Here is a 13,828-nt window from a genome sequence, read left to right as displayed (position 1 = left end):
TGTGTAAAACGATAGGGTGGGTGTCCACAAATTGTCCAATCAGAATTAGATTATTTCACAGTAGGTGGAGCTCCAAAATGACTAGGTCAGTGTTATAACAATATGGGCGGTGTTAGAACACACTACTGTCCAACCAGTACATCTATCTTCACAGTGGGCGTGGTAATATAATATGGGGCGTGGTTGGAGAATTTTTGGTTTGAGTGCACGTGGATGTAACCATGTGGGTCTGGTGTTGATGAGTTTGCAACAGCAAAGTAAAGACCGGCGATTCATATTTATATGTAAATAATTTAAATTAAAGACTTAAGTTTATATAAATAAGAATCGTGAAATAAAACACCATGTCTTCTTTATTCATCAAGAAGAAAGGAAATACCAAACCTGACAAAAAAGCAGAAAGTGGTGCAGGAACAAAACGAAAGGTAAGCAGGTCATTTGCTGCCCTGTAGATGCGTTTGTATTACTATAGTATAAACCTAGAATTGTATGATAAGTCACTTATATTAGTAACTGTGTACACAATCTACTACAAAAGACAAATTCTCTTCACTGTGTTTAACGCCAGGAACCAACATTTGTAAGCTACAAAATTAAAGTTATTATTTAAAAGTGTTCAAAATCCAGATATTCATAACATATGAATACAGTCTAACCGCGTTGTCTTTTGCGTTGATTTCCCAAAATGTTCCACTTCGAGGTTTCAAAGTGTTGTTTTCACGGGTGCTCAGAAGCTAAGATTTGTGTCTATTGCATTGGTCCTCGTAGTGGTCAGTGTCCTTAACGTATATGGACAGTACAGGAAGCATTGAACTCCTGTCATGAACCTATCCCACTGTTTCAGTAAAGCAGGATGGCTCATCAAGTGTGAATTGAAGTGCAAATTGCAATAGGCTCATTCTGTCATTAAGCAAAGAAGCGCAGTGTCTACAAAGGACGGTGCCACAAAATCAGCACCTCCGGTTACTTTTTTTTTTTTTTTTTTAAGTAACAAAGACGCTTATTCACTGTCAAACATGAACTACTTTAGATGTGTAATGGTTGCAGTATAGGATACTGACCTTAGGTTTAGGGTTTCAGTGTTGGGAGAGGATTATTCATTGTTTTATTAACAATAATATGATAACCAATCAGAGTGCATTGCCCTGACAGGAACATTTTTGGTGGTACGTTTGTAAGGACAGCCAAAGAAGCATGGGGGACACAATTGGAGAACTCTATAGTGTTCAGATGCTATGACGTTATGAACATGATAGAAAGGAAATGGAATAGTGAAAACAGTTCTAAAGCCGCGGAACTGTAATGTAATTAGAACTGGTGTTATGTTAACATTGAATACCAAATGTGGATGTAAAAAGCACAGTTCAGCAACTAACTTGAAATCATTAGATGTTTTATGAAATGGGATGCTTTTTTTGGTATGCAGCTTAAATATTAAGTGTAGAAATAATGGTTTGGTGTTGTACACTATTCCACCAAAGAATATCGGACATGTCTTATGTCTTTTAAAGTACTGTGAAGAGTGAATGTGGCAGAACTCCTATATTTATTATTCTTTTCTCATTGGCCTCATTTTAAGGCTCCTGCAAATGGACGCACCAAGAAAATGACTTCCAGACTTAATGAAGAGATCTCCAGTGACTCTGAACCTGAAAGGTATGATAAGGCTTAATATGGCTGATTGAGGGAGGCTGCATAATAAATGCTCCTGGTGCTCATTGTATTGTGTTTGGGTGTGGAAAAATCTCTCAAATTCCAATTTGCGTGGTGTCAGTAGAGGTGCACAGTAAACTAGTTGTATTGAACCTTGAATCTGTAGGGTGCACCCTGTAGGATTTGATTCCTGAGGTAAGTCGGGGGAAATTGTAGTTGTTCAGCCCAGTAGCTTTATTCGCCAAGAAGCTTTCAAAGCTGTATGTATGTAACAGACAGGAAGGAGGCTGGGTGAGGACCAGTGACTGTTCTTTTGCATAAGCAGCTGTGGAGCTTTTAGTTTCAACTTACCTGTAGGAGTCAGTCAGAATCCTTAACACCAGTGCACAACTTCCAGCTACATATATTTTACACATCAATCTGGAAGAAAATGAATTTGCAACTGACTCTTTGGCTGTGTATCAGATAGTTATTTGTTATGGCACCCTTTTCAACTAGTGAATATTCTCCTAGGAACTAATTGGGTGTTTTCTCAATAATTGCATTTAGAAGAAAATATCTTCTTTTTTTTACCCCAGTTTTAAACTTTTTTATTTAATGCATGGGTTTAATTAAATAATTGTATTTGTGGTTTCTAATGTGCTGTGTTTCTTAGCCCTGCAGTGGAAAAGAAAGCGAGAGTCCAAGAAGATGAAGAGATTGAGGAGACCGCCCAGGAGAAGAAGTTGCGGTTGGCTAAACTCTACCTTGAACAACTGAAAGAAGAGGGTAAGGGAGATATGCAGGGCTGAACAATTGTTTTTCCTGTACAAATACTTGCACACATTGTCAAGAAATTGGTTGCGTATTATGTGGTTTAAAGAGCCCAAAGAATGCTTACTTGTAAAATAAATAATTTCCTAATGTACTGAAATGCATGTATTTGTGTGCATTTCAGAAGAGGAAAAGGCAGAGGTGGAAGACTTTGAGAAAGATCTAATTGCAGGCAGACTCCAGGAAGACGTGGTATGTACACATCAGTTTTAGGTGGTTACAGTTGATGTCAAATTTTATTTATTATACTGTATGTTTACACGGCTAAAAAAAAAAAAAAAACTTTTTTTTTTTAATATAAAGTATCTTCTAACTTCGTAACAATTAGCAATGACATTGATTTGAGATTAAAAAATAGCACTGACATTGAAAATGTGTTGTAAGATGAAGACTGTCTGGTGAAATAGACCATGCATTGATTGCTGTCTTATTTTTTGTTTAGCTGGAACAGAGAGGAAAACTCCAGCGATTTGTTGCCAAAGACGTAAGTACACTTTTTTTTTCAAAATAATTGGGTGTTATGTAAACCCCATCCCTTATGGCAGATTATAATCAAATGATTGAACAGATTACAGGTCACAGAAACAACAGCTGGGAATATAACTAAAGGATAATGTATCGGGCTTCACGTCTTTTTAAAACTGTATATGCTCTGCTGTTCCAGGATTGCAATTTAATATATGAGGCTCCCTGCAATAGCTGAAGCTATTCCATGGAATATCCTGAAGTGATTTTTATAACTGTTAAAATAGAGATGGCCAATTGACTGACAAATCCTAATAAGAAAAATGAAGGGTACTCAACTTCAGATTGCTGCAAAGCATTTATTAGAATCCCTAGATTTACTAAAACATACATAAATAAAACACTGCAAATAGATACGAAGGTGTGCCACCCAGGACCCTTGTGGAGACATGGTCCCATTTAATAAAAAGTACTTAAGCAGTGCTGCTATTGTGTTCGATAGATTATAGCGAGATTAGGGTTTTAGCTGTCTCGATACACCACCTGAGCTCCCACACCTTCACACAGTGGGATTCTTTTGGGTTTTTTTCCTGCTCTTTTGTGGGTTTCTGTTTAAAAATGCGACTGCAATCTGCTATGGTAACCGCATTGATCATAGGTGGTCAATAGCCTGTTTATATCCAACAGTTTTAACTGTCTTTTCTCCCCAGTATCAGCCTCCAGATATTGCCGATATCCATTTGCTGAGGGGCCACCAGCTGCCTATCACCTGTCTTGTCATCTCGCCTGACGATAAGCAAGTTTTTTCAGCTGCTAAAGATTGCTCAATTATTAAATGTAAGTGCTTACGTTTTGCTAATCTGTTTGTGTATGTGATTGTGGTAAATTTTATATTGGTATCTGAGCATATAACAATGTGATCCTGTACACAGGTCACTGTAATGGCAAATGGTCTTGTTGTGTGTAGTCTATTTATCAACCACTAGTTCAGTGTAAATGGATTGTTTTTAATGCCTACAGGGGACGTGGAGACTGGAAAGAAGCTTCACACAATTCCTGGAGGGAGGAAGGGGACAGAGGACAGACATGTTGGGCACACGGCACACATCCTCTGTATGGCAATATCCTCTGATGGCAAATACCTGGTGCGGGAGGCTACATTGCTTTTTACCTTTTGATAGTTAAGCTTTTGAGATCAATCAACCGGACGAGCATTGCATCGTTTGCAGTATTGCAGGCCTGTTTGTTGTAGCGCTGTCATTTTTACTAAACAAAGACCAATTAAAAATGGATCCCCAACATTTAGTTTAAGCAGCCTGTGTGTAATGTGGAGGTGTGTCTGTTCTAAGATCAAGAACAACTTGGAATTGAAACATTTCTGGCTACTGTGCCTTTTTACTTAACTCTCCCAGCTAATATACAGTATTGAGGACTTGGAGAAAACACAACACTTATAACCTTTGAAGTATATCCAATTTAAAATAGGAGCTTTGGTGCCATGGGACTTCTGGATATAAAAAAAAAATGGTTGTTTTTATTTATTTATTTTTTTACCTCTTTAGGCTACAGGTGACAGAAACAAGTTAATAATGATCTGGGAAGCAGCACCTTGTAAACACCTCTACACGTTCACAGGCCACAGAGACGCAGTGTCGGTGAGGCTTCCATTTCTCTTTCTACGCTTGCCCTTCAGTCCCAGTATTAAAATGTCCTTTACATTATTTTTTACGCTCATTATCAGCATTTGCTATTCGGTCTTTGGAATTCAATGTGATCCTTACTAGCCCTTTTATTTTTGCACAGTATTTTTTTTTAGTTTTGCAATACTTGTCCCATGGTTATACTATGTCATTTCTCATGTTTATTAATATGCTTTACCTTACCTTGCCCTTCTTTACAATGATTACCTATGATTTATCATGCTTTCACTAGGCTTAATTACACTTTAAGGGAGGTGTAAAGACTTCATAACATGTCATAATTCAAATGTAATGTTTGAACTATCAAAACGATTTTCCTGCAGAAATCATTATCATAAATACAATCAAGCTAATAATCTGAGTTGTTCCTACTTGTTTGTTGTTACCTAGGGCCTATCATTCAGGAAAGGTACGCACCAGTTATACAGCGCCTCGCATGACCGTTCTATCAAAGTGTGGAATGTTGATGAAAATGCCTACGTGGAAACACTGTGAGTAGCTAAGAATCCAATGCAGTGAATACATCTGTGGTGTCTTATCAAGTTTTTAGATGCATTTTTAATGTTTTAGGTGGTGTTCATATCCAAGGAGTTTATTTTATTTTATTTTGTTTGCTTATTGGTTGAACATATCCTCACGAACAGTTAGGCATTTGAAAAATATCCATTATTACAGGCAAAAAATCATCTTTGCTCAATTCTGGACTTTATTTGAACAACTTCTTCCCTGTAGATTTGGCCATCAGGACGTGATCACGGGTCTGGACAGTCTGAGCAGAGAGCGCTGCGTGACGACGGGGGGTCGCGATCGGACCGTGAGGGTCTGGAAGATTGCAGAGGAGTCCCAACTAGTTTTTAATGGCCATGAGTGAGTCTGCTTCTGTTTCTTATAATAATCGTATCCTGTTTAAACACATATTGTACATTAGGGCAGCAGTGTGGAGTAGTGGTTAGGGCTCTGGACTCTTGACTGGAGGGTCGTGGGTTCAATCCCCAGTGGGGGACACTGCTGCTGTACCCTTGAGCAAGGTACTTTACCTAGATTGCTCCAGTAAAAACCCAACTGTATAAATGGGTAATTGTATGTAAAAAAAATAAAAATAATGTGATATCTTGTGTAACAATTGTAAGTCGCCCTGGATAAGGGCGACTGCTAAGAAATAAATAATAATAATAATAATAATAATAGGGCATCTTGAACTGCAGACCTGAACCTGTACAGTACCTGGAAGAAGCTCGGCTTAAAAGGTGCTGCTGAATGGTGTCAGCATATCAGTAAATATGCCCGGATTTATATTGCTGTAATTCCAGTTTAGTAAACTGCATCCATCTATCCGTTAATTAACAATAGCAATGTTGCTATGCGATTTTCTATAAGCCATCTCCACACAAAGCTTGCTTTTTTTTTTTTTTTTTTTTTTTTTTTTTAAATACAAAACAAACGGTAAATGTACAGTAACCTGCAACTGGTGGCTTCTTTCTTAACTCTAGAAGTCCCCGCCTCCCTGGTTCTGCTTTCTAATTTCTTTGCTTTGCAGCTGTAAAATAAATACATTAGTCTTCTCTGCCTACATCAATGGGGTTGTATACCTTAAAGTGTTTGCTGTGTGCTTTTTGAAACAACCATGCATTTAGTACAAAGCATAATCAAAATCCTTAACCAACCCTTTGTGAGTGTGAGAATCAAATGCATTTTATTTTCATCAAGATTCAAAGTAAGTAATTCAAAATAAACAGGAAAATAAAAGTTGAGTGGTGGATAAGTGTTCTCACCTCGGGTTGTTGGAAAGGTGTTCCTGCTGCGCAGCCTTTCAGTTCTGAGTCTGTCTCCTGCCTCCAGCTGCCAGTTTGGCTGCTCTCGGATTAATGAGTTCCCCTCAGAGCAAAATGTCACATAATGAAGGTGTTGGTTTACAGGAGAGGTGTGAGGAATGAGCTGAAAACAAACTGGTCATGGCTCGCTGTGTGCTCCAGGGCAGCCAGACTTTCTTGTTTGTTATTCCCTTTTATTATGGAAATTCCTAGAACAGGCAAGGAGAGTGGGTAACAACTGTGTGACCAGATTCTGATTAGAATTAAAATGTCCTCTTGAATTTCATGTTGGCCAAATCACAATAGATCAAAACGTGACAATTGTTATATGGAAGCATATAACCACTGAACAAAGCTATTGATAATCTGTCGAGTGATCATTGGTACATGCAGTGTATTTCATGGCATGGTTATATTTTCTACCAATGGATTTGCCTGACCATCAGGATAATGGATGCAACTTAATTAAGTGGGAGTATATGTATGCAGCATGTCATGGCATTTGTGTTCTTGAGACCCGGCTCTACATATTCTTGTGCTGTTATTTTCATACTTACTAACACCCTACCATATTTCCTTCATAGGGGATCTATTGACTGTATCCAATTAATAAATGAAGAGCATATGGTAACCGGAGCGGACGATGGGTAAGCATTGATACGTTCGTTCATTGATATGATAAAAGCTTAGACACACGTCAGTCATGTTTGTGGGGTTTTAAATATTTGGTCAAAAAAAGGATAAAATAAAGTAGTAGGCTACAGGCTCTGATGAGGCTCAGCTCTCCTTTTTTTGTTTCTTCCAAAACTAATAACAAGGTCACTCATGACTTCATACTAGTTTTCAGGTTCTCAGCTCTGATAAATTATGCATCTCAAAAGAACAACTACATGAATATGTAATATACATAACTCTATTGCATCGATAATGACATTTTAAAATAATTGATCAACCCCATCAAGGTCTATTGCTGTGTGGAGTGTTGGCAAGAAGAAACCTCTGGTCACAGTGAAGCAGGCCCACGGTTGCCATGGGGATGGAGGCCTGGAGCAGCCATATTGGATCTCTTCAGTGGCAGCACTTCAGAATAGTGACACACTAGCTTCAGGTGCTTCAAGCTGTGAGACTGTCTTCTTGTTGTTGGCTTTATTATATCAGTGTTGCTTTTTCAAGCCATGGGCAATATAATTACATTCACAATTAAATATTGTGTCAGTTTTTTTGTTCTTTCAAACAGTATTAAAAATCGTTTTTGACATTGTAAAAGGGTAGCCTTTCTGTCAAGTCCACATTAGTTTACAAAGCAACAGTGGGAGAGAATTTCTTGCTGCATTTTAAATACATTTGAAGTTTCCCAGAATTAGCATAGCTGCTCCTATACAGTAGTTATTACCCAGCACACTGTCCAGATTTTCTTTTGTTGTTGTGCAGATTTTTTTAGCCTTGTTTTGCTTTGTTAGTTTGTAATAGCACTGTAATGCATTGAAATCATTTTTTCATAGGTTCCAACAATTCAAAGGTTCAGCTATGGAAATGTGGAGAAGGTTTCCGTAATTTAAAACCGCTTTTCAGTATTCCCCTGGTAAGGATCTTCATACTACTAACTCATGCTCATACTACTTGCCATGTTGTGGTGCTATATATTGTACACTACATCACCCTATGATATGTCTGAGGTGACTTGTGATTTATTTTTTCTTTCTGTCTTACAGACTGGTTTTGTGAACAGCCTAAAATTCTCAAACTCAGGAAATTTTCTTGTAGCTGGGGTCGGGCAAGAGCACAGGTACAGATTTTAATTTTACAAATTGTTCAAATAACTTGAATTTACATGGAAAAACATTTAAGGGCTTCATTCTTTTGTAACATGACATTGGGTCAGTGATTGTGGCACATGTAGTTTACATTGAATGGTATACAGACTAATGTCTAATGTTTGATTCTGTTTTTCCTTTTTTTCCCCCCAGAAGTCGTTCTAATATGTGTAGCTTTCATTTCACAGTTATTACACACATGTAGACCCTCCAATTATATCTCATTATAAACACTGAGACAAAGTGGACTATTTTAGAATTTATAGCAATAGAAACTCCCAGGGGAATCATGCTTTTAATGCAAACGCTACATTTGAAATGTAACTGTGAATTCATGCGTGCTGCATTTCAGCCATAGCTGTATTAAATTATAGATCTTCCATATGGAACTTCCTCATAAGGTACTTTTGAAGTCAAAAGAGATCTTCAGAAGATGATTTTAAAAAAAGAAAAATCAAATTTGAATCTGCATTACCTTCAAACACCTGACACTTGTCATTGAAATTTCTTTTGCAGCATCTGTTACTAAATAACAAATAATATATTTTCGGCTTTGTAATTCAGCATACCTATCTGATCTGAAATGAAGGGACCATATTAATGAACGCTACTTTCACAATAAATGGTTCAAATTGCACTTGGGAGTGAAGATAAATCGGAATCTTTGTGGGACTCTGATAGAACTACTTAAATCTTTCCCCTCGTTCAACTGTATGTAATTGTGACATTAATTTACCTGTGTATGCTATACTTTTTATAATGCCTGTATGTATTTTAAAAAAATCTTATCACGGTAACTTCTCATACCCAATTCTTGCAGTTTTATTCGAAAAATGTTTTTAAAAGATGGTGCCACACAGGGTATAATAGAACTTTTCAGGATGTAGTTGAAGGATTTTTAAGCTCAATAATTTGATATGCTTCCAGGTTGAGTTATAAATACTGATATAAAAAAGAAGAACTTTGTTTTGGGTAATTATGTTTTTGACTGGCACAGGAGATGTTTTTTATTTATTTTTTGTTTTGAAGAAAAAGATCCTCATATCTAGGGGGGTGCAGTCAAGTAGACAATGATTTTGGTCAATGAATCTATGAAGTGGTGGATGAACTGTTGCAACTCATTTGTTATGATGAAACCTTTATAAAATAATAATAAACTGAGATGGGATATTTGTCCAGCTACACTACTGGTGTTGAGGTTACATGAACAGTCTGCTTTCCCTTGTTGGACCTCAACATGCGTTTTTGACAATGTGATGGATTGACTGACGGAACTAAAATCAAAATGGCTTACTAACAAGCAGCACTGAATCTTCTTAAGCAGGGGTCAGTAAGTCGAACACAGTTAGCAAGTCTGGCTGTGAGACAGCATCTGAAATGACCTACAGCACTTTGTATTACTGGCAGTTGGTTGAGTCCCTCATTATCCTCCCTGGTAGTTGACCTCCCGTTACATTCTCACTGTTTTGTCTGGTGTAAGCTGAACTGCAGTTTGTTTCAAAACCTTCCAAACAGCTGCAATTAGAGGCGAACCACAGTTGAACCGAAATGATAAAACAACAGTCTTCATTTAAAAAATATAATGAGATTTAACCATACCAATAGCCTCCTGGTCATTGGTACAATGAAATGTATAACTTGCGACCAACTGAAAGTGGTGTTGTATTTAACCCGTTGGATTCCACAACACAGTCAACTAAATGAGCGACTCCTTTGCAGTTTCCTGACAATCTGCCAGTGTGTTCAACTTGTAAGCGTTGATGTAGCTTGCATTGGACAAACTTAGCCATTTAGACTAACTAACTACTTTTGGATACCAGACAGTAAAATTGGCCCAGGTTGGCTAACGACCTGTTTTATCTTTAAAAAAAAAAAAAAAAAAAACAGAATCTAGGAAGAAATAAATACATTGTGTTCAGTGGCTCTTTTTAAAGCCTTCTTGAATTTGGTGTGTGAAATGAAACAACGCAAGTTTTTTAATGTACAAAAACCTTAACCTGCTAGATGGTGCTGTTGTAACACAAGCCTCTCTGCTAAACTAAACAGTTATTTTACTAAGCACTGACTTGCCTCAGAGGGAAAAGCAGGAACAATTGATGCACTCGTAAATATCTCTTATGGCACAAGTTTAATAGGAGCCCAGCTTATTTGGTGTGTACTGATGATGTCCCCTTTTTCATTTCCAGGTTAGGCAGATGGTGGAGAATAAAAGAAGCCAAGAATGGACTTTATATCATTCCTCTAAAGAAACAAAACTCAGAACAAGACGTAACAAGTGGCAAATAACACCGTGTAACAATTTTTTTTTTTTTTTTTGGTTCCTGGGTAGTAAGTGTTATTTCCTAATTGCTTATGCCTCAAAAGTATAGAAAATGGCTATTATTCCCCACAAACTTTGCTTTTGTGACCAGGACAGTGATATTTTGAAATTTACCTATTTTCCAGAACATTCCAGATAGATTCAGTGCTGAGTAAACTTGGAGTAACTTCTAGAACTTTCCAGTAATATAAATAGTAGTATAAATACAGGGGCCTTAAGCCCACCAGTTCAGTTTAGTTCCAGCTGCCTAAGTGGATACATATCTGCATTTTTCTGAGATGGCATCAAGGTCATAGGAGACTTCAAAATGGTGGCATTCCTGATGGGTCTCCAAGGCAGTTTTACCAAGTTTCCCTGCTATCTTTGCCTTTGGGACAGCAGGGACACCAAGGCGCACTACCACAGGCGGGACTGGCCACAGCGGACCGAGTTCTCTGTGGGGAGCACAAGTGGGAGCCACTGGTGGACCCCCGGAAGGTGCTGATGCCACCACTGCACATCAAATTGGGCCTTATGAAACAATTTGTCAGAGCTCTAGATAAGGAGTCGGCAGCCTTCAAGTACCTTCAAGACTTCTTCCCTAAGCTGTCTGAGGCAAAGGTCAAAGCCGGTGTCTTCGTCAGACCACACATAAAGTGGTGCAATGAATTCCCCAAGAAGCTCACTAGTAAGGAGAAAGCAGCTTGGAACAGCTTTGTCGCAGTGGTTCGGGGCTTCCTGGGCAATCACAAGGCCGAAAACTATGTGGAGCTGGTTGAGACTCTGGTGAAGAACTACGGCACAATGGGCTGTAGGATTTCCCTCAAAGTCCATATCCTTGATGCTCATCTTGATAAATTCAAGGAGAACATGGGAGTGTACTCTGAGGAGCAAGGCGAGCGCTTCCACCAGGATATACTGGACTTTGAACGCCGCTACCAAGGACAGTATAACGAGAACATGATGGGAGACTACATTTGGGGGCTGATTCGTGAAAGTGATTTACAGTATAATCATAAATCTCGAAAAACTACTCACTTCTAAATCTTTTGTAGTCATTTTTGTATTACTTTAGTATAAATACATATTAATTTGGATTCATATGTTGTGTTTTTTTTCTGACTTTATGTGAACGAAAAGACACAAATTCGCCCGTTTTCTCATTGGAAATAGGTAAATTTCAAAATATCACTGTCCTGGTCACAAAAGCAAAGTTTGTGGGGAATAATAGCCATTTTCTATACTTTTGAGGCATAAGCAATTAGGAAATAACACTTACTACCCAGGAACAAAAATTGTGTTACATGGATGGATACCTCACCTGTTTGAAATTAAAGAACAGACATGCATCCTACCATAATGTATCTTATTTTATAAGATTTTAAAGTTAAACAGACACAGTAATATCTGAAAGCTTAGATATATTTATCTCATGTATTAAAAACAACAAAAAAAATGGTAATAGTAAAGATACAGGTTATATGCTGAATTCAAGAAAATCTCAGAGCTCCACAAGAATTCTCATAAACTGCACCCCATTTACTGTGAACCTCCAGATTCAGACAGGCAAGTTAAAATCTGTCTGCTCCCTCTCCCTTTCTCACCATGATCTGCCTTTGATGCCTTACAATAGCCCTTTGAAGCCAGAATTCACTTGAATTGAAGCTTCATCCAAGTATCCAAAGGTTATGCTGCATTGTCAGTAGTGCCTATGCGAAAAGCTTCAATTTGGGTAAATACTGCAGACTTATATAGAACTGAAACATTTATTTGAGTATTATGAAGACTCAGAGTGCAATACACATTAGTGTATGGTTAAGGGGTTTTTGAAGGGAGTTTGGCTTATCAGCTCCACTAAGGTATAAAAGGCAACTACATTTTCTCCCTCAAGGTTAAACATCTGCTGGTAAAGAATTGTTGTGTATCATCATTCTTCCAATAAACAGTGAAATCAACTTGATTGGTGTCCCAACTGAATCTGTCATTTGTTTAACCTATAATGGACCAGGCTTTGTAGCCAGTTTTTTTACCATTCTGACCCTAGAACCATTACAACTGTATGATATTGGTTAATATTTTCAGTAGGGATGGGTCAGTGTATTAGAATACACAACTACAGGAAAATAATAATAAAAAAAAAAAATTGAATAGCATATTACATATTCAAGTACACAAAAAAAAATTCTATTTGCTACTAGTAGAAGCAAACGCATCTTCTTTTAAAATGCTGACGCTTGACAAGTGTTCAAAACCCTGTTGAAGTGTTAAACCCTGCGTGTTTGAGATTGGCATATTAAACGTAAGGACCCTAATTAATCATGCAGTGCTTGTACCAGCAGAATTCTGAAGTGTATTCTGTTTGAAATTGTTGCCAGTTTTTGTTGTCTTGTTTTCAATGTTAACAGACCCCCCCACTTGAGTTCCTCTGCAATGATTGCACACAGCCGCTGTTGCTAGGCAGTCGTGAAACAGATTGCAGGACCACGGCATCAGCTAACTTTAAATTTGTAAACAAATGGATATAGCAAGTGCTGAAAAGGAAGCCAAACTTTGGTAACATTGAAATTAGAAAGCTAATTTAGCTTTATGATAAATATAAAGACATATTAAATGCTAAGCAGAACAACGCAATGACTAATGAGAAAACAGCGTGGAAGTAGTTTTTTGAACTCTGTGGACTGCAGTGCAATGTAAAACATCTGTTGTTTACTTTCTGTGAATGGATGGAGTAACAGGTTACTGGTTACTGAGTAAACCAAGTAACTTGAACAAATAAATCTCGTCGTGGACATTTTTTTATACACTTCATGAACCTGGCTGGCTCCTCCAGAGAGTGGACTTAAACTTTAGCGGCTTACACTTTTTATGCTGTCTGCTGTAGTACACATACGTATTTACCTTTTATTCTTTATTTCAGGTATTCGAATACACAAAAATGTTGGCCCCTGTGTATTAAAATAGGAAACTTTGAAATTCCCATTCCTAATTTTCCAATTTCGGAATGTCACCTTTTTCCTGTTTCTTTTTATCGGCACATGGTAACCAGAGATGATGTGTGAAAATGACTTGCAGAAAAGCCGGGCTGTTAATATTCATTAAAAATCACCTTTTTTATTTACATAAATTACAAGAAAGCACAAACTAGTTCACAAAAATCTACATTAAAAACATTTCATACATTTAACATTTCTACTATCAGTTACTTCATTTTTCAAATGAAACTTTTTTTAAAAAAAAAAGAAGGAATAATTACTTTTTTTAATGTTATACGAA

At 37.5% G+C, this 13,828-nt stretch overlaps 1 protein-coding gene across 1 annotated transcript; it reads left to right on the top strand.

Annotated features, from left to right (window-relative positions):
* The first annotated feature begins 175 nt into the window (after positions 1-175).
* LOC117963554 (U3 small nucleolar RNA-interacting protein 2-like) lies at positions 176-12,510 on the top strand. Its single transcript, XM_059000227.1, has 15 exons — positions 176-425; positions 1,580-1,656; positions 2,309-2,421; positions 2,591-2,658; positions 2,909-2,950; positions 3,642-3,768; positions 3,952-4,076; positions 4,494-4,586; positions 5,022-5,122; positions 5,364-5,498; positions 7,027-7,089; positions 7,405-7,550; positions 7,945-8,024; positions 8,155-8,228; positions 10,443-12,510. Exons 1-15 carry the CDS (start codon positions 345-347, stop codon positions 10,540-10,542), a joined length of 1,425 nt encoding a protein of 474 aa, XP_058856210.1. The 5' UTR covers positions 176-344; the 3' UTR covers positions 10,543-12,510.
* The last annotated feature ends 1,318 nt before the right edge of the window (positions 12,511-13,828 follow it).

The sequence above is a fragment of the Acipenser ruthenus genome, chromosome 25, assembly GCF_902713425.1.
Source record: "Acipenser ruthenus chromosome 25, fAciRut3.2 maternal haplotype, whole genome shotgun sequence".
Classification (NCBI taxonomy): domain Eukaryota; kingdom Metazoa; phylum Chordata; class Actinopteri; order Acipenseriformes; family Acipenseridae; genus Acipenser; species Acipenser ruthenus.
This window is presented reverse-complemented; position numbering and strand designations above follow the sequence as displayed.

Excerpts from the sequence above, each read along its gene's own strand:
- LOC117963554 (XM_059000227.1), top strand. The coding sequence starts at position 345 with ATGTCTTCTTTATTCATCAAGAAGAAAGGAAATACCAAACCTGACAAA. Across the intron at positions 2,951-3,641 it reads AGCGATTTGTTGCCAAAGAC|TATCAGCCTCCAGATATTGC; the intron begins GTAAGTACACTT and ends TTTTCTCCCCAG. Across the intron at positions 3,769-3,951 it reads AGATTGCTCAATTATTAAAT|GGGACGTGGAGACTGGAAAG; the intron begins GTAAGTGCTTAC and ends TAATGCCTACAG.